The 27074-nt window shown below is 46.7% G+C and overlaps 5 protein-coding genes and 1 pseudogene across 5 annotated transcripts; 1 reads left to right on the top strand and 5 right to left on the bottom strand.

Annotated features, from left to right (window-relative positions):
* Positions 1-1811: 1811 nt before the first annotated feature.
* LOC142246229 (histone H2B 1.1-like) lies at positions 1812-2192 on the bottom strand. The gene has a single exon (XM_075319265.1). The coding sequence runs from the start codon at positions 2190-2192 to the stop codon at positions 1812-1814; it is 381 nt and encodes a 126-aa protein (XP_075175380.1).
* A 5816-nt stretch (positions 2193-8008) lies between these two features.
* On the bottom strand, positions 8009-8395 carry LOC142246230 (histone H2A type 1-like). Its single transcript, XM_075319266.1, has one exon. The coding sequence runs from the start codon at positions 8393-8395 to the stop codon at positions 8009-8011; it is 387 nt and encodes a 128-aa protein (XP_075175381.1).
* Positions 8396-17079: 8684 nt separating this feature from the next.
* LOC142246231 (histone H3) lies at positions 17080-17490 on the bottom strand. The gene has a single exon (XM_075319267.1). It carries the CDS (start codon positions 17488-17490, stop codon positions 17080-17082), a length of 411 nt encoding a protein of 136 aa, XP_075175382.1.
* Positions 17491-18199: 709 nt separating this feature from the next.
* LOC142246232 (histone H1.10-like) lies at positions 18200-18832 on the bottom strand. Its single transcript, XM_075319268.1, has one exon. The coding sequence runs from the start codon at positions 18830-18832 to the stop codon at positions 18200-18202; it is 633 nt and encodes a 210-aa protein (XP_075175383.1).
* Positions 18833-19786: 954 nt separating this feature from the next.
* Positions 19787-21427, top strand: LOC142246713 (high mobility group protein B1 pseudogene; annotated as a pseudogene).
* Positions 21428-23020: 1593 nt separating this feature from the next.
* LOC142246233 (histone H4) lies at positions 23021-23332 on the bottom strand. The gene has a single exon (XM_075319269.1). It carries the CDS (start codon positions 23330-23332, stop codon positions 23021-23023), a length of 312 nt encoding a protein of 103 aa, XP_075175384.1.
* Between the last annotated feature and the right edge of the window lie 3742 nt (positions 23333-27074).

Here is a 27074-nt window from a genome sequence, read left to right on the forward strand (position 1 = left end):
TGAATATTCATGAGCATAACGAGTAGGGGTCGGAAGCAAGTGACAGCAGCGGCAGAGACAGCAGCACTGGAGAAGGTGAGTACAGAAATTCTTTTTATTTCACAGGCACATGCATTTTCTCTGGTGCGTGTCACACGGATCACATCCGTGCGATCCGTGTACAGTCCGTTGACACCCGTGATGCCAGAGAAAAACAGACATGTCTACGTGTGGAGCACATAGGCACACGTTTGCTCCACACGGACACACGGTCCATGGCAAAACACGCACGTGAGCGCTGATCCATTGATTTTAATGGGTCTACGTGTGCCCGTGTCTCCAGCACGTGAAGAAACGGACCAAACAGATACCGGAGACAAGACATGTGAAAGAGGCCTAAGGCCGGTTTCACACGTCAGTGAAAAACACAGACGTTCTTCACTGATGTATAAAACACACACATGTACCTCTGTGTTTCGTGATTCACGACACACGTGGGTAGTCCATGTGCAATCCGTGATCTGTGATTGCACATGGACATATTCTCACCTGTCCCGTTCATGCTTCCGCCCACCGCTCTCTGCAGCTACTTCCGGGTTGGCTCTGGCTGCATTCATGAATATTCATGAGCCGGCCAGGAAGCTGCAGAGAGCGTCGCTGGAAAAGCGAGTTTATTATTTTAAATGTCCGTGTTTTTCTGGTACGTGTTTCACGGATCACACCACTGCGTAGTCCGTGGGACAGCAGTGATGCCAGAAAAAAATTGACATTTCTTCGTACAGCAATCATGGACACGCGCATACGCCGCACGGAGACACGGTCAGTGAAAAATCACTGATGTGTGCGCAGACCCATTCATTATAATGGGTCTGCGTATGTCAATGATTGTGGTACGTATAAAAAAAAATGCACTAATGTATCAGAACAAACTGACATCTGAAAAAGGCCTAACAAACAGAAACTGATTTCCTTTTGCCCACAGATCTCCTTCCACCATGTCTTGGCCCTGATTAATGCCATTCACTTGTGATCTAGATGCTGCTGGTCACAAACAAGATAAAACAACACATAACAATGGCAATGCATTATGTTACTGTAGGACAGTGGTGGTGAATCTATGGTGCGCGTTGCAGAAGGGACACTCAGAGCCCTCTCTGGGGAAAAGCACGCTCAGTTGCAGCACTATGCTGTGGCACAGGACAATGAACTTTTCCAAGGCCCTCATGTAGATTCCCAGGGACCGCAGTGCTTGGGCTGGCAGCCATATTGATGCTCATGAGAAATTCTGGGCTGCCTCTCAGAACAATGCTCCAATGCTCCAACAATGCTAATCTGGCCGCCATCACCTTACTAACCATCAACACTAGAAGTAGCCGAGGGGTGAACTAACATCCTGTGCATCGCGAACCCAGCCGGAGAACTAGCTATCCTGAAAGAAGGATGAATAACTCTGCCTCAGAAATAGACCGCAAAGTTATAGCAAGCCCCCCACATTCAGAGACTACGGTGATATAGGAAAACACAATACACAGATGGATGATAGGATTAGCAGTGTTAGTGTCGAGGGTATCATACAGTGGAGCAGTGTATGTGGGAGAGAAATAGAGGGGCAGTGTGTGGGGATATTATACACTGGGGCATATTATGTAATTTTCAGTAAAAACGCCAATTAGCGCAGAAATTCCTCTGGGAGACCAGCCGAAAAAGAATCTTGAGGCACCATCTGATATATTCATATATTATACACAAAATACAGTGGAGTATAAAGCTCTGCTGTAGACAATGTGGTGGCTCTTAAAAGAGCCGTTGTGGTGTTGGAGCAGCAGTGATGCTCACTTGGCGCTGGTGTACTTGGTGACGGCCTTGGTGCCCTCGGACACGGCGTGCTTGGCCAGCTCTCCCGGCAGCAGCAGGCGCACGGCGGTCTGGATCTCCCGGGAGGTGATGGTGTGGCGCTTGTTGTAATGAGCCAGGCGGGAGGCTTCCCCTGAGATGCGCTCGAAGATGTCACCAACGAAGCAGTTCATGATGCCCATGGCCTTGGAGGAGATGCCGGTGTCGGGGTGCACCTGCTTCAGCACCTTGTACACGTAGATGGCATAGCTCTCCTTCCTGGTCTTCCTCCGCTTCTTGCCGTCCTTCTTCTGAGTCTTGGTCACGGCTTTCTTGGAGCCCTTCTTGGCGGCTGGGGCGGACTTGGCGGGATCAGGCATGATGAGAGAAGAAAGATCTTGTCAGAAGAGAAAAGTGATCCTGCTCCTCCCAGAGCGGCCGTATTTATAGACCGGCCATGCAAATGAGCACTGCTGTCACATCGCTGTTCTATTGGGTTGCAAAGGTAAACTGATCCAGCTCCGCCCCCTGCAGCTCATTGGTTGGCTCCTCTCTGCCGTCACATCAGCAGCTTTTCTCTGCTATACCTCCCCCCATACTGCAAACCTGCATACAGCCCTATAAACCCCGCAGCCTACGCGGCGCTGTGCACCCGGGCCCCTCACTCTGCTCCCGCTCTGCAGTGACCGGTAGTGCCCCGTATAACATGGAGGAAGCAGTGACTGCAGGAGCGGAGTCTCAGTGCTGAGCGGCCGCTGCTCACTCTCCTGACAGCGGCTCTTACTTCTACATTCAGATATTTCACATTAGAAGCTGCAAAAACAACAACGGAGATTGGAAATGGGGCGGAGAATTAGAGGAAGAGGAGGAGCTGAAGCGTCATCAGCCGCTGTCCTCTGTGCGGTCCGCCACCCGGTGACTGCGGGGGATGTTCCGGCTGCGGGGAGATCGGGTTCAGTTCTCACTTCTGAGGAAATAGGAAATGATTGTGATAACGAAGAACGTCGGCGAGAAACACCGGACACTGAAGAGTTAACAGAGACGGATCACGTGGTGCCTGTAAGCTGCCGGTTATCTACAAAGTGATTGGCTGAAAATCGAATTTTGAACTTCCCGCTCAGTGGCCGATAGCTCCTCCCACTCTTTGTTCCCATCCGTGTAACACGCGGCCTCAGGGCGGACGTTCTAAGATTTCTACAATCCGCCGATTCCCATCACCCGACACAGATCTGTGCGATCTGCAGACGCTGAAGTTGGTTCCTAATTAATTCTTCTCTCACTCTGGTTAACCCCTCATTGCTCGTGTTACCGAGGATCCCGTATTATTTCCGGTGTACACAAAAGATGCGTCGTCACCACCAGAGCCAGCGGCGCCGCACAATGAGCCGCTCCCGGTACAACAGCAGAGGATGCATGTAGAGAAGGATATATACGGGTATATATAAATACACACAATAGGGTGACTGGGATGTATGTCATACAGGGACCAGAAATGGGAAACATTGTTACCAAGATGGCATCAGGAAGGAACACATAAGTGGACAAGGATAGAAGACTTATGGGGGCCAGGATAGGAGAAAATGGTTACCAGGATGGGAAACATATGGGGATGAGAGTGGAACTCATGTGGACCGTGATAGGGGAGATATGGGGACCTTGATGTAAGAAATATGGCACATATAGGAATCAGGCTGGGAGACATATGGGACAAGGTTTGTGAAATGCGGACGAGTATTGTGTACCGGCGATTGAGTACAATTCACATTATCTGCACAATTAATACTCAGGATACAGCGCAGTCCTGTCCTCCAGACCTGCTGCCCCCGCACACGGTGATCGCGCTGCATGGAGGATGAGCCGCCATTATTATTCTGAAGAATTATTATTATTCATCTTCGGTGGCCGCCATAGATCCCAGACTATAGTGCCCAGGACGCGGTGATTACACAGGAGTCTATAATCCCGGTACAGTTCCTCCATCTATCCAGCTGCCTCATGCAGCGTTATTCCCGGTGAATATTCGCTGTACCCGATCACCCACACGGGTCTAATCCTAAAAATATCGTTAACAACATTCATCTCACAGCAGAACTTTGCTTTTTGCTCTAGTAACCGCAGCACAGCAGGATATGGACTGTACTCATATATCCATGTTCGGTTATACCACCACCCAAAGATATCCAGCTGGCCCGCCGCATCCGTGTGGAGAGGGCTTGATCTGTCCTGCACCCCGAGTACAACACAAAGGCTCTTCTCAGAGCCACCACATCCTCCTCATCAGAGCTGGTGCCGCTTATATCCGCTAATGTTCCGTACTAGTGACTGCACCAGACGGTTTATATAGCAATATCTGTATCTATATCCATCCTCCATTACCGCGATTACTGCGGAGTTGGAAATCAATGCGTGAAATAATCGGATTGATCTTGGTCCATATCACTGAGAACAGACACGTTCGGGCAGTGAGTGATAAAGTAAATTTCACCCATTAATGTTAGATTGTAAGTGACTGCCCGTGTTTTCAGGTACATAGCGCTGTAGAGATTAGATCTTTCCTGATCACCTCAATATCAGTCTTATCACCACCAAGTTCACTTTGAAGAGCTGATCCTTCATATGTTGCTGTTATTTTGCTCTACAAAGTCGTTTTGTTCTACAAAGTCATAACAATTGTAGTCACAACCATAAAGTCATTCCATGAAATAATAAGCGATAATGTACTACAATGCAGGAGGATTCTTTTTTTTGCAAAAAAACATGGATTACATACCTAACCAAAATAGAATTTAATTCAATGCAGGGGTAAAGTGCCAGCAGTGCAAGGGTCTGGATCTAGCAACAAAGCTGCTACACACCTGCTTAATTACATGAATGGTATATAGGTAAGTACTACCCTGCTAAAGAAAAGTCATAATTGTAGTCTCAAACATGCAGTCATTTCATCAAATACTAAGTATTGATTGACATATAAAGTGCTGCAAAGCAGGAGGAATATTTTGGCAAAGAACAGAGATTACCTTAACATAATAGAATGAATAGAATAGACTCCCCTAATGGTCTGATGAAGCATGCTCTGTGACACGCAAAATTCGGTTACCTTTCCTTGGAGGACTCCAGACCATTGCACTGCTGGCACTTTATCCCTGCATTGGTTTACATTTAATTCTATTTTGGTATGTAATCCCTGTTGGTTTTTTTTGCAAAAAAAAAAATCCTCCAGCATTGCAGCACTTGTCAATACTTAAACATAGTCATTTCATCAAATATTGAGTACAACTGCTTTTTTTGCTTTGTTTTTTTTTAAGCAGGGCAGTACTAAGTGTTTAAGTTTGTAGGGGTTTTGTTAAAAGTTCCAGACCCTTGCATTGCTGGCACTTTATTCCTGCATTGATTTAAACTTTTTTTTTTGGTATATAATCCCATATTTTTGCAAGAAAAATTCCTCCTACATAGTGTCCCTTCATATAGCAATAATTATTATTTGATGGAATGACTACATGGCTGGGACTACAATTGTTATTATTTTGTCAGCAGGGGGCTACTTACCCATATGTAATTACACAGGTCTGTAGTGGGGTTTTTTTGCCAGTAGTCTATTGCATCTGTCATCTTTTCTTTTTTATATACAATATTTGTATCTCATATGGTTTTTGTACCTAAATAAATGTTTGTCATTGTTTTGCATGATACCCAACTTGTTTCTCCGGTTTTTCTTTTCATTTTTTTATTAGTGGCTTTGCAAACACTCCATGGGTAACCAAACAAGTCTCCCTGAGGTTTCTCCCTTTACTCTATCTTTTTACTAGTATTTACTTGGATAATATCTGAAGGAATTTGATTTTTATAAGCCTCTATTGCTATGGACCTCTCAAGCGCCGGTGAGGAAGAGCCTCCGCTAACTACCGCTCTCATCATCCCGTGCCTGCTCTGCACTACTACTCAGCAATCTTCATACTCTGGCTGGTGATTGATGAAGCCGTTTATATCCCTCCACACAGCGGACATTGGCGCCTGAGTGTGAGGCCGCTTCTCTGTGAAAATGTAAGATCATGTTATAGCACGGACCTCCTGCTTGTAGCTGTGGAATTGATCTGTACATAGACTGCAGGAATAAGCGACTGGGGAGATAATGACGGAGATCTGGAAAGGTGGTTCGGTGGATTTTATCTATGGACTGTATTTGGGATAATTCTCATGAGGGAAGAAGTTATATTAGAGTCTAGATGGAACAATGGAAGAAACATAAAGGGCGGTAAATTCAAACTCTCTAACAGTTCAGTATTCAGCCAATCAGCAGAAGAAAGGCAGAGTTCTCAGTCTGTGAAACACGCCCCGACGCGTCTTCTCCTCGGTTTTCCTTCTGGTCCGACCGTCCTCTACATAAAGGAGGAGTTGGCGCCATTTCATTACTTGTTCTATTGTAACTATTCTTAAGATGTCAGGTCGCGGTAAAGGAGGAAAAGGTCTCGGGAAAGGCGGCGCCAAGCGGCACAGGAAGGTGCTCCGTGATAACATCCAGGGCATCACCAAGCCTGCCATCCGCCGTCTCGCCCGCAGAGGAGGCGTCAAGCGCATCTCCGGCCTCATCTACGAAGAGACTCGCGGAGTCCTGAAAGTTTTCCTGGAGAATGTGATCCGTGACGCCGTCACCTACACCGAGCACGCCAAGAGGAAGGGCAGATTTCCTGTGCCCTGGTGAATGCTGTTCACTCTCACTAATCTATCTAACCCAGGGGTGTATGATGGGGGGAGGGGGGTATAGCCGAACATGGATATGTCTGAGCATATTCTGCTGTGCTGCGGTTACTGCAGAGCAAAAAGCAAAGTTCTGCTGTGAGATGTATGTGTTGATCCTGCTTAATGATATTTTTAGGATTAGACCCGTGTGGGTGATCGGGTACAGCGAATACTCACCGGGAATAACGCTGTATGAGGCAGCTGGATAGATGGATGACCTGTACCGGGTTTATAGACTCATGTAATCGCCGCGTCTTGGGCACTATAGTCTCGGATCGATGGCGGCCACCGAAGATTGATAACCCTTCAGAATAATAATGGCGGCTCATCCTCCATGCAGCGCGATCACCGTGTGCGGGGGCAGCAGGTCTGGAGGACAGGACTGCGCTGTATCCTGAGTATTGTAGAGCTGCCCCAGACCTGAATCCTCAGAATATAATCTCCCCTATATGCAGAGGTGCAGGTTATAATCAGATGGACGGAGAGCAGCGATTGGGCAGGATGTTAATAACAGCAGGAGGGTCACAGCAGCGGGAGATGGAAAAGTAACTGAAACCGCAGCTGAATACGGTGACACCAATGGGTTAACACACGGATGAGCGCTTTTAATGAAGTGTGTATATAGGCGGAGCTACAACGAATTTGAAATTCCCGCTCAGTGGCTGACGGTTTCTTCTCTTCCTTTTCTGTAGCACGTGCTCCTGCCTTCTTTACACGCGATTGTCCTGCTGCTGTGGGGTGAGCTGACTGCTGATCTCATCTGTGCTCCGGTGAATGATGTAAACTGTCACTGATCTGTCATGTGACTGATAATATAGATAAGTCCGGGGCGTATAGTCCACTACAAGTGTCTCCTTCCCGGATTAACGCTTTAGTGGCCGATCTCGCTCCACATTTATCAGTGTTCTCACGGATGCGGCGAGTTCACCCCCCACATCCTGGTAGAACATACGAGTTGATTGGGCAGATCTACACTTTATCCATAGTTCCGGCTGCGCATGGTTGAGGCCCTATCAGCCGAGACGTTTGTGACATATGACATTGCTTGTTAGAAGCCGCAATAAGAGTCATATGAAAACCCCTTCTATTTACTCATGGGAAAGAAATTTCCGCCCTCGGACCGAAAACCTCCATCCCCCGTATACATTGAGCGCTGCTGTATACACTATTGAATTGTGCGACCAGAAAGGCAACCGCTGCGCCATCACCACATAATCTCCGCTCTGGAGCAGATAGGTCCATTTATTTCACGCGCTGAATATCTGCTCTGTAGGAAACGCAGCACAGGAGTGCGGATCGTACAGAAATCTATACACCGCTTGGTGCTCCTATTATATCAAACACTTCTCCGATAAGTGCGGGCATTGGCCGATATCAGCGGCCTCAGCTCTAATGAGGAGGATGTGGTGGCTCTTAGAAGAGCCTTTGATTGTACGGACAGGTGACGGATGAGCGGCGCTTACTTGCTCTTCTTGCCGCTCTCTGTCTTCTTGGGCAGCAGCACGGCCTGGATGTTGGGCAGGACGCCTCCCTGGGCAATGGTCACCCCACCCAGCAGCCTGTTCAGCTCCTCGTCATTGCGCACAGCCAGCTGCAGGTGACGGGGGATGATGCGGGTCTTCTTGTTGTCCCGGGCAGCATTGCCGGCCAATTCCAGGATCTCAGCAGTCAGATACTCGAGCACAGCGGCCAGGTAGACCGGAGCGCCGGCGCCCACTCTCTCGGCGTAATTGCCCTTGCGGAGAAGCCTGTGCACACGACCGACTGGGAACTGCAGTCCTGCCCGGGATGAGCGGGTCTTGGCCTTAGCGCGGGCCTTCCCTCCTTGTTTGCCGCGTCCAGACATCGCTCTGATCTTCTCTCCAACAGCTCTAAGAATATGCAATTCTTATGTGATGTCAGTTCTGTCTCCTCATTCGCTTTTATCAGGTGCTGCCCCGCCCTCCCTTCTCACCATTGGATGGATCTGAAGCCCCAAGTGGAGCAGAGACTCGTAGGAACACCAATGAGATGCAGCGAGCGCAGCCTATGACGCTTCTAGTTGTCGCACGACTTTCTTGCCCTGTAGAAGAGCAGCAGACAACATTGCTCATTTGCATGTGCGGCTATAAATCCCGCTGTGCTGGAGGTGCAGGGATCTGCTCCGGCCCCACCATCACCCAAAGGCTCTTCTAAGAGCATCTACCCCGTCTACATCAGAGCTGGAGCCTCAGGATTCCTTTCCCGTTGATCTCCTAGGGATTTCTGCGTAAATTGACGTTTTTATTTAACCCTTTCACGACCGGCCGATTTTTCGCTTTCCGTTTTTTTTTTTCGCCATTCTTTTTCTGAGAGACGTAACTTTTTTATTTTTCAGTCAATATGGTCATGTGAGGGCTCATTTTTTGCGGAACGAGCTGTACTTTTAAATGAAACCATCAGTTTTACCATATTGTGTACTAGAAAATGGCAAAAAAATTCCAAATGCTGAAAAATTGCAAAAAAAGTGCGATAGCACTATGGTTTTTGAGATATTTTATTCACTGTGTTCACTATATGGTAAAACTGATGTGTGGGTGTGATGCCTCAGGTCAGTGCGAGTTCGTAGACACCAAACATGTATAGGTTTACTTTTATATAAGGGGTTAAAAAAAAAATCGGAAGTTTGTCCGAAAAAAGTGGCGCACGTTTTACGCCATATTCCGTGACCCGTAGCGTTCTCATTTTTCGGGATCTTAGGCTCAATGACGGCTTATTTTTTGCGTCTCGAGCTGACGTTTTTAACGGTACCATTTTTGCGCAGATGCTACGTTTTGATCGCCTCTTATTGCATTTTGCGCAAAAGTTGTGGCGACAAAAAAACGTCGTTTTGGCGTTTGGAATTTTTTTGCCGCTACGCCGTTTACTGATCAGATTAATTGATTTTATATTTTGATAGATCGGGCGTTTCTGAACGCGGCGATACCAAATGTGTGTATATTTTTTATTTTTTTAACCCTTTAATTTTCAATGGGGCGAATGGGGGGTGATTTGAACTTTTAGGTTTTTTTGTTTTTTTTTTAATTTTTTAAAACTTATTTTTTTACTTTTTTTTTTTATTTTACTAGTCCCCCTAGGGGGCTATTGCGATCAGCATTCCGATCGCTCTGCAGTATCTGCTGATCACAGCTGGAAGGCTGTAAACAGCAGATACGCTGTCTTTCTCTTTTGCTGTGCCCCGGGCACAGCGAAAGTGAAACCAATTCATGTGTAGTACAGGAGTCATCACATGACCCTGTACTACCATGACAACTATCGGGAGTCACGTGATCGCGTCACGTGACTTCCGGTTTCGGCGGTAAGTAAAAACTTTACCGCGATTGCGCTTATAATGGCGCTGTCATGTATTGACAGCGCCATATAAGGGGTTAATCGGCACGAGCAGATAACGATTCTGCTCGTGCCTAGCAGGCACACATCTCAGCTGTGAAAATCAGCTGAGATGTGTGCCGATCGCGGCATGCTGCCGCCGGAGGACCGCGGGCAGTAAGATTATGTCATTTAGGACGTAATTTTACGGCCCGCGGTCGTTAAGGGGTTAAAAGTCTCTGGGTCCCAATATTATTAAATACCTATATTTAACCCCTTAGTGACGGAGCTAAATTTCACCTTAATGACCAGACCAATTTTTTTCAATTCTGACCAGTGTCACTTCATGAGGTTATAGCTCTGGAACGCTTCAACGGATCCCAGTGATTCTGTTTTTTTCGTTACATATTGGATTTCATGTTAGTACCAAATTTAGTACAATATTTTTTGCGCTTATTTATGAAAAAAAATGAATTTTGACAAAAATTTTGAAAAGTTAGCACTTTTCAACTTTTGAATTTGTATACCGTTAAACCAGAGTATTCTTTGACACAAAATAGTTCATAAATAACATTTCCAACTTGTCTACTTTACACCAGAGCAATTTTGGAAACAATTTTTTTTTTTTGTTAGGAAGTTAGAAGGGTTCAAAACCATTTTTTTTCGGGCCCACACCACATTTGAAGCGACTTTGAGAAGTCTAGGAGTCAGAAAGCACCCAAAAGTGACACAATTCTAAAAACTGCACCCCCAAAGTACTCAAAATAACATCCAATAAGTTTAGTAACACTTCAGGTCCTTCACAGGAACTAAAGCAATGTGTAATGAAAAAAAGCAAAAAATAAAATTTTACCTAAAAATTTTGCTCTAACCCAAGTTTATTTACTTTTAGAAGCAATAACACAACAAAATGGACCCCAAAACCTGTTACCCACTTACTTATGAATGCGCCGATACCCCACATGTGGTAAGAAACCTCTATTTGGACAAATGGGAGGGCTCGGAATGGATGGAGCAATATTTGAATTTTGGAAAGCTGATGTGGCTGAAAAAGATTGCGGGCACCATGTTGCATTTACAGGTCCGCTAAGGTACCTAAAGAACAGAAACCCCCACAAGTGACGCTCTTTTGAAAACTAGACCTCTCAAGGCTTCTATCTAGCGGTATAGTGAGCATTTTAGACCTACAGGTAATGCACAGATTTTAATAATGTTACATTATCATAATGACATTTTTTATTCTTTTCTCAAAAATGTTGCTTTAGCATCAATTTTCTCCCTTTTTCAAGAGGTAATTTAAAAAATTTGACCCCAACGTTTGTTACTTACTTTCTTATGAGCGCAGTGATACCTCACATGTGATCTAAAACCTTTGTTTGGACAAATGGGAGGGCTTGGAACGAAAGGAGCAACATTTGAATTTTGGAAAGGAATTTTGTCTGAAAAAGATTGCGGGCACCATGTCGCATTTGGAGGGCCCCTAAGGTACATAAACAGCAGAAACCCCCCACAATTGACCCAATTTTGTAAACTAAGCCCCTCAAGGAATTTATCTAGATGTTTGGTGAGTACGCTGAACCCCCAGGTGCTTCACAGAATTTTATAACGTTGAGCAATGAAAATAAAAAAATAAAATTTTACCACAAAATTGTTACTTCAACCAGGTAGCTTGTGTTTTCGCAAGGGTAACAGGAATAAAATCACCATGACATTTATTGTGCAATTTCTCCTGAGTTTGACAATACCTTATATGTGGTGGAAATCAACTGTTTGGGCACACGGCAGGGCTCGGAAGGGATGGAGTGCCATTTGACTGCAAAATTTGCTGGAATCAATAGTGGATGCCATGTTGCATTTGGAGAGCCCCTGAGGTGCCTATACAGTGAAACTCTCCAACATGTGGCCACATTTTGGAAAAAAGACCCCTAAAGGAATTTATCTAGATGTTTGGTGAGTACCCTGAACCTCCTGGTGCTTCACAGAAGTTTATAATGTTGAGCTGTGGAAATAAAAAAGAAAATACATTTTTACCACAAAATTGTTTGGAAAAGCCCCTAAGGTGCCTAAACAGTGGAGGTCCCCCAAAAGTGTCCCCATTCTCAAAACAAGACACCTCAAGGCTTTTATCTAGGTGTATAGTGAGCATTTTGAATGCACAAGTACTTCACAGAATTTGATAAGCTTAGGTCGCCAAATTGAAAATTTTCATATTTTTCACAAAAATGTTGCTTTAGCATCACATTTCTCACTTTTTCAAGAGCCAACAACAAAAAATGGACCCCACAGGTTGTTGTCCAATTTCTTGTGAGTGCAGGGATACACCACATGTGGCCAAAACCTCTGTTTGGATTAATGGGAAGGCTAGGAATGGAAGGAGCACCATTTAAATTTTGGAAAAATTTAAATAAATTGCAGGCAGCATGTCACATTTGCAGGGCCCCTTGGGTACCTATACAGCAGAAACCCCCCACAAGTGACCCCATTTTGGAGTCTGGACCCCTCAAAGATTTTATTCAGGAGTATAGTAAGCATTTTGAATCCACAGGTACTTCACAAAAATTTTGCTGTAGCAACAAATTTCTCACTTTTAGGCTATGTGGCCATGATCCAGTGAATCAGCGTCTAGTACACAGTGTCAGCCTTCCTGCAGAGATGTGAGTGTTGTCCATGGGAGAACGCAGCTGCCCATACCCTCGATTTGGGTTCAGGCTGCTGTGGACTTTAGTTTTATTCTACCTGCAGAGAGTACTCTCATCTCCGCAACATAAATTGACATGCTGAGGCTCGGGAAGCTGCACCACTGGTCAGTTTATGCTATGGAGAAAAGAAGCACAGTGGGCATGGAATTTCTAAAAATCCTTCAGCTGGGCTTCTACTGCTCAACGCAGCGTTATGGACACAGGGAAAACACTCTGCGCCCAAAGCGCTGCAAGCCCTGATTGTGGGCACACAGCCTAAAATGCTACAATGGATGAATGGATAGATGTCAAACATACATAACATCCCACCACGCTGCATATTCTAAGCTGGCACCCTTTAGTGCCTTTCATGTGGCACTAAAGGGTGCCTAGCCTTGTATTTAGTCCCCCCCAAAAAATAATTAAAATAAACGACGTGGGGTCCCCCCTATTTTTGATAGCCAGCTAGGGTAAAGCAGACAGCTGTAGCCTGCAAACAACAGCTGACAGCTTCACCTTGGCTGGTGATCCAATTTGAAGGGCTCCCAAGGCTGAGTTTTTTTTTTAATTATTTATAAACAAATAATTAAAAAAAAACAAACAAATGTGGGCCCCTCCCCCAAATTAGATCACCAGCCAAGGTGAAGCTGACAGCTGGGGTCTGGTATTCTTAGGGTGGGAAGAGCCATGGTTATTGGACTCTTCCCAGCCTAAAAAAAGCAGGCCGCAGCCGCCCCAGAAGTGTTGTATCTGTACCGCCCCGCGTGCTCGGCTGTGACCGCCGAGTCGCTCGGATCCATGCTCGTATGGTGGGTGGTGGCTCGAGCCTCTCCCGGACCCAGCGGTCACGTTGCTCTGCAAGGGAGTTGGCGCTACACGCTGAGACTTGACGGGGAGTTCCACGGCCGGGGCCACGGTGATTTGTTTTGGGATGTAAATTCGTGACGCCACCCACGGGTTGTGGTGAATAGATGGACACCACCGCTGCAATTAACTAGGCCTTCCGGGGACGGTGTTGTGCAGCTTGATGTTGACCCCTCAGGTGGGTAGTGTAATGATGGTCCCGGCGGAGGTGCTGAAGCGTGGGAGCGGTTGCGGGGACATGCAGGTGTGGTGCAGTGCGGTGCGCTGCCCGAAGGCACCAGTGTACTCACTATGACACAATACACTGGAGTCTCTGGAAAACCAAACGGGGTGATGAGCCGGCTGCAGCTTCTCCCGTAATAGGTTGGTGGTTTCCGCCTTTCTCCTGCACCTCTTTGTATGGATGTTTTAACTCCTATGCCTAAGTAACGGTAGTCCGCTCCCCGACTTGTATATGCCGTAGGAGCCCGTTTGCCCGCAGACACTGGCCCTTTGGGTCTTTATGCCATGGCGGGTCTTGTGTGGGATAGGTCCTAAAGTCCAGTCCACAATCAGTTGATTTGACTCGGCCCTGTCGGTTCAGGGCTTTGTACTGGGTCTACCCCTCCTGGTGCTCTGGTTTCCAATCGGTTTCCCGGTTCGGTACTGGCGGGCCATCGCCCGACCCCGGTCCCTACGGTTCCACCGGCTGTAATCCCAGCTCCTGCAGGCAGCCACCACCATCTGCCTCCTTGCCAAAGGTGACTCGGCTCCGACCCAGCCACCGGGGTGGTCTATTGGCAAGCCTGGACACAGATCTGCCCGTAAACTTTACTTCTCTCACTCTGCACTACCAGTTGTGTGTCTGTTTTCCCGCCTCCAGGCCTGTGAACTCCTCGGTGGGCAGAGCCAACCACCTGGCTCCGCCCCCCCGGTGTGGACATCAAACCTGGAGGGTGGTGTAAAGGGTTCCTAGGTTGGCTGCTGTCACCTAATCGGGAGGGGGTGTGTGTGTGTGACTAGCTGGGACGACCTGACTAGTCCAGGGCGTCACATATCCATTAGATACACCAATCCTTGCGCTTCGCTCCAACTCATCCCAATGCCCTGATGCGGTGGCAAATGGTGTAATAAATGGGGTTGATACCAGCTGTAATGTCACCTGACATCAAGCCCAGCAGTTAGTTATATCATGGAAACTATCAGATGCCCAGACATAACTAATTGACAGTAATAAAAAAAATTAACAAAAAAAAAATATTAGAAAAAACACTCCCGAAAACATTCCCTCTTACACTCCCGAAAACATTCCCTCTTTCACCAATTTATTGAAAAGAAAAAAAATCGGGTACGCAGTAATCCATTTTGGAAGTCCCATGACAATTCTGGACCTTCTAAAATATGGATTGCACACTCAGGGAACGTATCCCCCATTTTCTAGGAGTGCAGACCCTCCATTTGTGGAGTGTGGGTGCAATTACACTGCACCCACTCTCCCCGGGTCACAGCAGCAGAGTGCGAGCAGCCAGCGTTTCTGAAAGCAAAACAGGAAGCTGAGCTGACAGCCACTCTCTGCGCTTTTGACCAGCGTTAAAGAAGAAAAGGAGGGATCACGGGGATCGCCGAGGCTAAGGTACAGGGGATCACCGGGAGACACCGTGGGTGTTTAGGGGGTGACCTGGCATGGCCTTGGGAGAAGTTTTCTGTCGCATGTGTCATGGAACTTGTAACAGAAATCAGAGGAGGAAGATGAATGCGGGTGGTGCGCTAATGTGATCGCCGCCATCTTAGATTATGGAGGGGGATTGGGGGTCGTTGGGGGGCACTTTGGCGACACCGGGGGACTGGGAAGGAGATTTATCTCCCATCTGACATGTTTGATCATGCCAGATGGGAGATAAATCATTTTTTAACGGTGCTGTCATTTACTGTAACATGATCATGGGTATACGGTGTATACCAGTGATCACGTGAGCGAGGACTGGAAAAATCAGCCTGAATCATGATCTCCAGGGTCTTAGCTACCCCCGGGGCGCCATTTATTTGAAGCCCTCACCGCCCGCCTCCACAGCCCCTGCAAAACACCAGCACAGTCGCAACAGTTTCTGGGGGAGCATCTAGGACACCCACCGCAGCATCGCCCTGCCTCCTGTGACCCTGCTCCCAACACAGTTGCCACCTTCCTCTGGTAAAACACCACCAGAATATAAAACGGACCTCGTTCTTTTCACCCTTTTTTTCTCTAAATTTGGGCTGTGTTTTATAATCAGGTGCATTCTTCGATAAAAATATGTAATAGCAACAATTGAGAGGTTCTGGGATCTGACTGGTGTCACAAAGGAATGCTGTCGATTGAGTTAAATAACACACCAGCAGCTATAGCTATAAAAAAAAAATAATCTGTTTTATTTCCAAGGAAGTACTGGGTTTAATAGAGTACATTATTTTATCTCCTGGAGCACTCGAAAAAAAAATACAGTAAGCGTTGATCAAACCATCTTCTTTACATAATAATAACCGATGGTGGGCATCATGCTGAGCAGAGATGTTTTTTTTGCAGGGCTCAGTGGAATTTCCCTCACTGATCTGGTTAATGATTATTAATATTTATTCATAGAGCTCCAATTCTGATGGAAGTGGGCTGCACACTGATTTTTTTTTGCTTGGATCTTTTGCTCTTCAGATCCTGATGTTACCTGATCTTTTGTGATCTCATAAGCATGTGATAAAAGGAGAGTAATTTTCGATTATTCTCACATTATGTCTCCAACCATGAATTTCACTGATCAGATTGTTCAACAGGGATCTGGAAAAGAGGTCACAATGTTTGGAAAAATTCATAGGGAAAGAGGTTACATGTAATGGCAACTGAAGAGAAGGCTGCAGGAACTGGACAATGAGCGGGAAATTCAAACTTCCTCACTGGTCTGTTTGAGCCTATCAGCATAAGAAAGGGGAGGAGCTAATCAGCAAAAGAAAGAAGGGGCCATTACTGTAGAAAATGCTAATCGTTGTTGACAATGGCGGCATACTATGAAGGGTTAACATGTGGGCGGAGCTGCAGGCCTGTAACTTAATAAAGATTGATTGGTTAGTGAATTTGAAATTCCCGCTCAATGGCGACGGCTTTTTCTTTATCTCCCATGTGGTCGCAGGACGCGCGGCTATTAGGAAACCTGCTCCTGGGGAGCGGTCAGTGGTCGCCCGCTTTCCATACAGGAGTTTCTAGATTTCCCGGCTCAGGAGAGCAGTATCCGCTCTATAATACAGAACCGGCGGATCCTGAATGGATGGAAAACGTGAAGCCGCGTTATCCACAGACAGGGATCTGCCCCGAATGTACAAAATGCAGACGAGAACTGCGCCCACCCCAGTTCCACAGCTACTAACAGACTCCTGGAAACATAGAAGAAAGGTCTCAATGGGTGTGAGGACCTGAGCAACAATACAGGGAGCGCGGGTAACATTCAGTGGGGGAATGAAAACTCACATGTGTAATCATCACTTCTACCTACACTTATAACGGCTCTGAGGGGAGAAGTCCCCACTAACTGCAGACCCAGCAACGGCCGGAGCAGAGATAAGCAAGGGGACATAAAATAATGCAAGATATTAGCTCGTCTCGGAGGATGTGGTGGCTCTGAGAAGAGCCTTTGTGTTGTACTCGGGGTGCAGGACAGATCTAAGCCCTCTCCCCACGGATGCGGCGGGCCAGCTGGATATCTTTGGGCATGATGGTGACCCTCTTAGCGTGGATGGCGCACAGATTTGTGTCCTCAAACAGCCCCACCAGATAAGCCTCGCTGGCCTCCTGCAGGGCCATGACGGCCGAGCTCTGGAAGCGGAGATCGGTCTTGAAGTCCTGGGCGATTTCTCTTACCAGGCGCTGGAAGGGAAGCTTACGGATCAGCAGCTCAGTGGACTTCTGGTACCGGCGGATCTCACGGAGAGCGACTGTGCCTGGCCGGTAGCGGTGAGGCTTCTTCACTCCGCCGGTGGCGGGAGCGCTCTTCCTGGCGGCCTTAGTGGCCAGCTGCTTGCGGGGAGCTTTCCCTCCGGTGGATTTACGAGCGGTCTGCTTAGTTCTGGCCATAGCTCAGTATAGAGGAGAACAGATGTGATGAGGAGCAGCGCAGAGGGCAGGAGATTTATACTCTGCTGCTCGTTTTCCCGCTTCATGTAGGATACCCCATTGGATATTCCATAAAATAACAGGAGCAGCTAATAGGGTGTGATGTCCGCGACCAATCATTGCTCAGAGGAGGCGGAGCCTGAGGGCCAGTAATCCCGCCCTACAGATGCAGTGGGGTCTCTGCAGCTCCCCCTTGTGGGTAGTGTCTGTATCAGAGCAGCGGGTGTTACAGGAGCCGCCGATGTGCCTGTGTATATTCCCGCAGAGCTGTACAGCGCCGCTCCCCCTCCTCCTACACATCCTAACGCGGGTTTCTATGTTCCCGGCGCCAAAATCTGATGATGCGGTTACATGTGACTTGTAGGCTCCAATCTGCGCTCACAAGGGAGCAGCGACAGAAGAGCTCATTACATGCGCATCACTCCCGCTACTATGACCTGCAGGAGCGCGGCCGGGGTGTGATCAGCTGCACACGTGATATGGCGGGAATACAGCGCCAGAGCCGGGGAAATAACCCTCATTATAGTGACACCAGTGTGCGGGATCCTGTAGATGGCGACACTGTGCGGAAGAATGAAAATACAATGTCCACTCCTGATCACAGCTCTGCCGGGACAAGGTGTTGGCTCTGAAAAGAGCCTTTGTGAGGAAGTATCAGGGCGGCTGCAGCTTATTTCTTAGCCGCGGGCTTCTTGGCTTTCGCTGCCTTCTTAGCCGGACGCTTTGCAGCTTTGGGTTTTGCCGCCTTCTTAGCCGGGCTCTTGGTCACCTTCTTGGGTTTCGGAGCGGACTTCTTGGGGCTCTTTGCCGCCTTCTTGGCAGCTGCGGGCTTTTTTGCCTTCTTCGGGCTCTTCTTGGCAGCGGTCGGAGACTTCTTGGGCTTTTTAGGAGATTTGGCCGCTTTCTTTGCTGCAGCGGGTTTCTTGGCCGCAGCTGCTGGCTTCTTCTTGGCCACCTTGTCCTTGGTCTCCTGCTTCTTGTTCAGCTTGAAGGATCCGGAGGCGCCGCTGCCCTTCACCTGGAGGAGGACGCCTTTGGTGACCAGACCCTTGACGCCCAGCTTCACCCGGCTGCTGTTCTTCTCTACATCGTAGCCTCCGGCAGTCAGAAGCTTCTTCACAGCGGCCAGAGAGACCCCACTGCGCTCCTTAGAGGCGGAAACGGCTTTAACAATCAGCTCGGAGATACTGGGACCGGAGGATTTCTTGCTTTTCTTGGCGGCCCCGGATTTCTTCGGCTGCTTCTTAGACTTGGCGGCCGGTTCGGCGGCAGGAGGAGCGGCGGCTGGTGCGGTCTCTGCCATCGCGTGAGGCGAAAATAAAACACAAAAATAATCTGTGAGGAAACCACTGAGGACGGAGCTGGAGCAGTCTGTTCTTTAAACAGTCTTACTGCGCACTGATTGGCTGCTGAGCTGCACTGTCCTGCGCATCTATTGGCTGACACTGAACACAGGCCCCGCCTTCTCCCGACCGTACCAGAGTGAAGCTCCGCTCTCCTCTTGTTTTTCCCCTGCCCGGGATAAAAGCCCTTTATCGGCTACAGCCGGACGGGTGAGCGCGCTTTCTCCAGCACTTCCCATCCTACAACATCTCCACTGAGCGTTTGTAGCCGTCACTACCAGAGAAGCCGGGAAAGAGCGGAGAGAAGGTCCCGGGATCATCGCCGCCGTCCTCCCGATCTGCTCATCACTGAGTGTCAGAGAAAATAAAACTGCTGCGGGAGCTCGTCCTCCTATTTCTGGCTCTTATCACCACAATAAGGATCATCACTACAATGTCTACTGTGCAGGCAGCAGATTATACTATGTGGGGGCGACCTGGAGCTGCTGAGAGCCCAGAAGGGTAACACAGGCGATGGCCTCCGCTGCCTGCACCTCCCTAAGCTGGAATATAAATCTATCCCGTGTGTGCAGAGTATCGGGGGTAACCAGGTCTTCACATTTTGTAGATCATATCCATAGATAGATGAGTGCAATCTCCTGCAGAATATTGTGTATTATCCTCTGTGAAGCTTTTATCTCTGAGGCCTGTACTGGTGAGAAGAGCTGGGATGAGGCGATGACTTCACAATGCGACTCACTCCATCCAAAAGCAGAAAAATCCCTGTGTAATCACGGAAATATTAAATCCCGCATATGATTCAAACTGTTGTGCAAAAGGTGAAATACTGAGGAAAAAGCGAATATGCAAAATCCACACACAGCACAGCTGTATATACTGCACAGCACAGATCAACAGTCTTATTATTTTCCAAAATGTCCATAGAGCAGCGTCTGCAGTATGATCAGCAGTGTATACAGTATATGCTGCAGTGTGTTCATTATATAAAGCAATGTGTACAATATATACAACAGTGGACAATGTGTACAGCACTGTACAGTGTAGGCACTATTGTGTACAGTATACAGAGCAGTATGTATAACATGCAACAGTGTAATCTATACACACCAGTTTGGACAGTTTTTTAAGCAGTTTCCAATATATACATCAGCGTGTACAGTATAATTTCCTCCTATGCTTACTTTGTGCAGACTTGCAGAGAAGAGCACAAGGAATTTTCATGATGCTCCTGTGAACTTTGCCGAATTCTCCAAGAAGTGCTACGAACGATGGAAGACTAAAGAGAAGAGAAGGTTTGAAGACATGGAGAAAGCTAACAAGGTTCATTATCAGAGAAACGTGAGCTTACATGTCACCAAAAAGAGAGAAAAAAATAACTTTAAGGACCCAAATGCAGCCAAGAGACAACCCTCTATTTTCTTATTGTTTGCTCCGATTTCCATCCTGAAGTCAAAGGACAGCAGCCAGGTCTGACCATTGGGGACGTTGCAAGGCAAGGAGAGATGTGAACAACATTTCATCAGAGGACTAGATGCCTTACCAGAAGAAAGCATCAAAACTGAAGGAGAAGCAGAAGGATATGGCATTGTATCTGTCTAAAGGCAAACTAGATAGAGAAAAAAAAACAACATAAAGATGACGATGAAGATCAAGAGGAGGATGATGAGGACGAAGAAAAGGGATAATAAAGAAGAATTAGAGGTGAAAGACGAAGTAAAGAGCTCACCCATTTTTTTTAGGATATAAAAGCAAACCAAATATAGGAATATATATGATGTGTTTGTTTGTTAAACTCTAGTGTCTATTTTCGTTTTTATTTGTATTACAGTGTATGTAGCAGTGTGTATAATATATACAGTTGTCTGCACAGTGTATAGAGCAGTGTGTATAATATATACAGTTGTCTGCACAGTGTATAGAGTATTGTGTATAATATATACAGCTTTCTGTACAGTATATATCTGGGAGTGCCATAGGCTACGCCCGCTGCATCTCATTGGTGTTCCCACAAGTCTGCGCTCCACTGGCAGCTTCAGATCCATCCAATGGTGAGAAGGGAGGGCGGGGCAGCACCTGATAAAAGCGAATGAGGAGAGAAAAGTCATCACAAGAGAATTGTTTTTTCTTTGAGCTGTTGGAGAGACGATCAGAGCGATGTCTGGACGCGGCAAACAAGGAGGCAAAGTCCGAGCTAAGGCGAAGACCCGCTCATCCCGGGCAGGACTGCAGTTCCCAGTCGGTCGTGTGCACAGGCTTCTCCGCAAGGGCAATTACGCCGAGAGAGTGGGCGCCGGCGCTCCGGTCTACCTGGCCGCTGTGCTCGAGTATCTGACTGCTGAGATCCTGGAATTGGCCGGCAATGCTGCCCGGGACAACAAGAAGACCCGCATCATCCCCCGTCACCTGCAGCTGGCTGTGCGCAATGACGAGGAGCTGAACAGGCTGCTGGGTGGGGTGACCATTGCCCAGGGAGGCGTCCTGCCCAACATCCAGGCCGTGCTGCTGCCCAAGAAGACCGAGAGCAGCAAGAAGAGCGAGAGCGGCAAGAAGAGTAAGTAAGCGCCACTCATCCGTCACCTGTCCGTACAACCAAAGGCTCTTCTAAGAGCCACCACATCATCCTCATCAGAGCTGGGGCCGCTGATATCGGCCAATGTCCGCACTTATCGAACTGTCTGATAGAACCAGAGCACAAGGCGCTGTATAGATATCTATAGATCTGCACTCCTGTGCTGCGTTTCCTTCAGAGCAGATATTCAGGGCGTGAAATAATTGGGCTGATCTGCTCTAGAGCTGAGATCATATGGTGCTGCTGTTTTATTCTGGACACACAATTCTATAGTGTATATAGCTGCGCTCAGTATTTACAGGGGATGGAGGTTCTTTCCGAGGGCGGTAATTTCTTTGCAGTGAAGTGGAGACGCCAAGCTTTCATATAACTTAGTGCGGCTACAAACAAGCAATTTTACATAAGTCACAAACTTCCCCGCTAATTGGGCCACAATCTTGCGCAGCCGGAACTGTGGACAGAGTGTAGATCTGCCCGATCACCTCGAGTGTTCTCAGAATGTGGGGGTGAACTCGCCGCAACTGTGAGAACACGTGGAGCGAGATCGGACGATACGCGGCCACTAAGGAGTTAATCAGGCAAGAGACTCTTGTACTGGACTATACCCACGGTGTTTTCTGAATTATCAGCCACATGATAGATCAGTGAGAGCTTGCAGCATTCACAGGAGATCGGCAGGCAGCTCACCCCACAGCAGCAGGACAAAGAAGGCAGGAGCACGTCTTACAGAAAAGGAACAGAAGAAACCGTCAGCCACTGAGCGGGAATTTCAAATCCGTTGTAGCTCAGAACATTATATATATATAACCAAGATTTCATTAAGAGCGCTCATCAGAATTGGAGTTAATCCGGGGAGGGCACACTTGTACCGGCCATGGGTCGGCGCCTGAGGGCACACTTGTACCGGCCATGGGTCGGCGCCTGAGGATGTTTCTCAGTCACTGGCTGTTCACAGATCCGTTGTTAGTTGTGAATTTCCCGCCAAAACCTGCAAACAGGGGAGATAATATTCTGGGGCAGCTCTACAATACTCAGATACAGCGCAGTCCTGTCCTCCAGACCTGCTGCCTCCGCACACGGTGATCGCTCTGGATGGAAGGTGATCCGCCATTACTGTACTGAATGGTTATTAATCTTCTGTGGCCGCCATTGATCCGAGACTATAGTGCCCAAGACGCGGTGATTACATAGGAGACAATAAACCCGATACAGTTCGTATTTCTATCCATCTGCCTCATACAGCGTTATTCCTGGTGAATATTCGCTGTACCCGATCACCCACAGGGGTCTGATCCTAAAATAAACAGAATCGTCACATTCATCTCACAGCAGAACCCGCAGCACAGCAGGATATGGACTGTGCCCAGATATATCCATCTTCGGCTATACCACCCCCATCATACACCCCTGTTACATGTATGATCAGCCACATGATAGATCAGTGAGGGAACAGCATTCACCATGTCACAGGAAATCCGCCCTCAGCTCACCCCACAGCAGCAGGACATTGTAGCCTTTCAGGTAGATGTGGGTGGCTCTGAAAAGAGCCTTTGGGTTGTGAGGACAGAATAGAGCAAAATTAACCTCCGAAGCCGTAGAGAGTGCGGCCCTGGCGCTTCAGCGCGTACACCACGTCCATGGCGGTGACGGTCTTCCTCTTGGCGTGCTCGGTGTAGGTGACGGCGTCACGGATCACATTCTCCAGGAAAACTTTCAGGACTCCGCGAGTCTCTTCGTAGATGAGGCCGGAGATGCGCTTGACGCCTCCTCTGCGGGCGAGACGGCGGATGGCGGGCTTGGTGATGCCCTGGATGTTATCACGGAGCACCTTCCTGTGCCGCTTGGCACCGCCTTTCCCAAGACCTTTTCCTCCTTTACCGCGACCAGACATCTTCAGAAAACTTAGAACGGAACAAGTGATGAACTGTAACCGACTCCTCCTTTATAAAGAGGATGGTCGGACCAGAAGGAGAACTGAGGAGATGACGCATGTCCGGAGTGTCTCTTACAGGATGACAATTAGCTCCGCCCTTTCCTCTGCTGATTGGCTGAACCCAGAACTGTTAAGGAGTTTGTATTTCCCTCTGTTTGTGCTTCTTTTTCCGTTTTGGAGGAACAATTTAGGATTCAGAAATACAAATAAATATTTTTTATATGAATATAAAACCACAAGAAATATAGCTCTACGATTTAAAGGAAAAAAAAACCACTGAGAAAGATCAGATCACTGCTGAAAATGCCGCTGAGCACTAAAACACAACCCACTTTACCATTACTTGCAGAATGCCGGCACCAGTTTTCTTACTACTACTCTCATCATTTGCTATAAACACAATCTGAAACGGGTATATCAGATTACAAAGCTCGAGAAATCATATTAGAAGATTAATTTTTATTCAAGATTTTTGTTAAAAAAAAGTTATGAAGAAATTCCACTGTACAATACCCAGGGACATGGAAGTGGGTCACATTAGTAAAATAGTAATGTCAAAAATTATTGATTACATATTAATCCGGTACAAAAAAATATAACATATCATACTACAGTATAAAGAAATAATTTAAATAAATAGGCCAGTCAAATAAAGTGAATATAGTGACCAGTAATTTTAAGGACCTTAGTACTGTGCACAAAAATGCTGGTTCAATATTTCAATCTTAAAAGTAACAATACCACCAGTATTTATCAAGTATCAGAATTTACTGGGTTCAACTATGTCTCTATAACGTTTTATAATGTGAATGTAGCAACATGTGATATTAAAACTTAACTTTTAATTGGGTTCAATAATATCTATTACAAAAGTGAACAACCGTGATCCAAACACCAATTTTAAAACCTGAAAATGATGAGGCCAATCGAGGATTATAGCGCCATCACTTTCATTCGCATAGAATGAGATTTTCTTTCACCCATACCATATATCACAGGTAAAAAAGAGGGTGAGATATCCTATATAAATGTGTCCCCTCCAAAGATAGCTGGGGAGGTGATGGATAACCTACAATATTGTAAGAGGTCTATATCAAAAACCCCAGACTGGGTCTATCAAAAATGACTATAGGCATATACAAATACCTGCACAGCTTATAGATCACACACTGTGAGTTCACAGAATGGGAGACACCTTACTATGCATAAAACAATAAATTGTGGTATCCAATAAATGGTAGCTTTTGATGAATATAGTACATACAGCAACCATTAAATCGACTCATCGACCAAAAACATGGATTATGCAATGATGTTAATAACACATAAATGGAACAATCTCACCCGAATCTCGTGTCCCAATGAGGGTCAAGGTTCTCCTGTGTTGCTGAAATCCATATGTCAGAATGACGGGAGAAGTGGATTGGTCACTGACCCTATTAGGGGTTAAGCTGACCCTTATTCCTATAAAGTTCCCGCCCTGACCAGGGCAATCCACAGCTGGCCTTGTTAAAATATACCACAGATGAGACAGAGAATGAGATATCCCATATAAATGTGTCCCCTCCAAAAATAATAGCTGGGGGATGATAGCTATGAATGACCTACAGTATTATAAGAGGTCTATATCAAACACCCCAGACAAAGTCTATAAAAAATGACTTTAGGCATATACAATTACCCACACAGCTTATAGATCACACACTGTGAATTAACAGACTGGGGGACATCTTACTGTGCAAATAACAATTAAGATGCAATGTCCAATAAATGGTGGCTTTTGGTAAATATAGTACATACAGCAACCATTAAAACATCAACCGAGATTGTGGATTATGCAAGGTTGTTCATAACACATAAATGGAACAATCTCACCCGAATCTTGTATCCCAATGGGGGTCAAGGTTCTCCTGTGTTTCTGAAATCCATATGTCAGGATGACGAGAGAGGTGGCTTGGTCACTGACCCTGTTAGGGATTAAGCTGACCCTTTTACCACATAAAACTCCCGCCCTGACAAGGGCAGTCCACAGCTGGCCCTGTTGTGGCTAGCCCTAAAGTCCAGACCAAGTGCCTCCCGACGCGTTTCACATCATATGCTCATCAGGGGAGACATATGGCACTTAAGAATACTGGTGATGGCTCGATATGGAGCTCAACCCTGCGTGGCCTGTCATCTGACCCCGGAATCAGGAAGTGTATGTATGTTTTGTACTTACGGTTTCACAAACTGAATATACCTTCTGATTATCTGGTAATAACCTCACATACTAGGTAAAGGGGGTGCACCCTTATACAATGTTGTCGGGACATGTACTCTTTAATCATTTAAAAGTGTATTGATCAATTCTGGTTTAATCCCTGAATATCCGGGTTTTCCTTTTCACCGCCGTACCATCTGCATAATTGACAGAGGCGGATCGCACAACAGGGGGTGGGATGAAGGCTCCTTTTTATAGCCCCATTATTCTGTACATCCTCAATGATACCAGGCCACGCAGGGTTGAGCTCCATATCGAGCCATCACCAGTATTCTTAAGTGCCATATGTCTCCCCTGATGAGCATATGATGTGAAACGCGTCGGGAGGCACTTGGTCTGGACTTTAGGGCTAGCCACAACAGGGCCAGCTGTGGACTGCCCTTGTCAGGGCGGGAGTTTTATGTGGTAAAAGGGTCAGCTTAATCCCTAACAGGGTCAGTGACCAAGCCACCTCTCTCGTCATCCTGACATATGGATTTCAGCAACACAGGAGAACCTTGACCCCCATTGGGATACAAGATTCGGGTGAGATTGTTCCATTTATGTGTTATGAACAACCTTGCATAATCCACGATCTCGGTTGATGTTTTAATGGTTGCTGTATGTACTATATTTACCAAAAGCCACCATTTATTGGACATTGCATCTTAATTGTTATTTGCACAGTAAGATGTCCCCCAGTCTGTTAATTCACAGTGTGTGATCTATAAGCTGTGTGGGTAATTGTATATGCCTAAAGTCATTTTTTATAGACTTTGTCTGGGGTGTTTGATATAGACCTCTTATAACACTGTAGGTCATTCATAGCTATCATCCCCCAGCTATTATTTTTGGAGGGGACACATTTATATGGGATAGCTCATTCTCTGTCTCATCTGTGGTATATTTTAACAAGGCCAGCTGTGGATTGCCCTGGTCAGGGCGGGAACTTTATAGGAATAAGGGTCAGCTTAACCCCTAATAGGGTCAGTGACCAATCCACTTCTCCCGTCATTCTGACATATGGATTTCAGCAACACAGGAGAACCTTGACCCTCATTGGGACACGAGATTCGGGTGAGATTGTTCCATTTATGTGTTATTAACATCATTGCATAATCCATGTTTTTGGTCGATGAGTCGATTTAATGGTTGCTGTATGTACTATATTCATCAAAAGCTACCATTTATTGGATACCACAATTTATTGTTTTATGCATAGTAAGGTGTCTCCCATTCTGTGAACTCACAGTGTGTGATCTATAAGCTGTGCAGGTATTTGTATATGCCTATAGTCATTTTTGATAGACCCAGTCTGGGGTTTTTGATATAGACCTCTTACAATATTGTAGGTTATCCATCACCTCCCCAGCTATCTTTGGAGGGGACACATTTATATAGGATATCTCATCCTCTTTTTTACCTGTGGTATATGGTATGGGTGAAAGAAAATCTCACCCT

Source organism: Anomaloglossus baeobatrachus, chromosome 7, assembly GCF_048569485.1.
Source record: "Anomaloglossus baeobatrachus isolate aAnoBae1 chromosome 7, aAnoBae1.hap1, whole genome shotgun sequence".
Lineage (NCBI taxonomy): Eukaryota > Metazoa > Chordata > Amphibia > Anura > Aromobatidae > Anomaloglossus > Anomaloglossus baeobatrachus.

Coding starts and splice junctions, on each gene's coding strand:
- LOC142246233 (XM_075319269.1), bottom strand. CDS start 23,332: ATGTCTGGTCGCGGTAAAGGAGGAAAAGGTCTTGGGAAAGGCGGTGCC.
- LOC142246232 (XM_075319268.1), bottom strand. CDS start 18,832: ATGGCAGAGACCGCACCAGCCGCCGCTCCTCCTGCCGCCGAACCGGCC.
- LOC142246230 (XM_075319266.1), bottom strand. CDS start 8,395: ATGTCTGGACGCGGCAAACAAGGAGGGAAGGCCCGCGCTAAGGCCAAG.
- LOC142246229 (XM_075319265.1), bottom strand. CDS start 2,192: ATGCCTGATCCCGCCAAGTCCGCCCCAGCCGCCAAGAAGGGCTCCAAG.
- LOC142246231 (XM_075319267.1), bottom strand. CDS start 17,490: ATGGCCAGAACTAAGCAGACCGCTCGTAAATCCACCGGAGGGAAAGCT.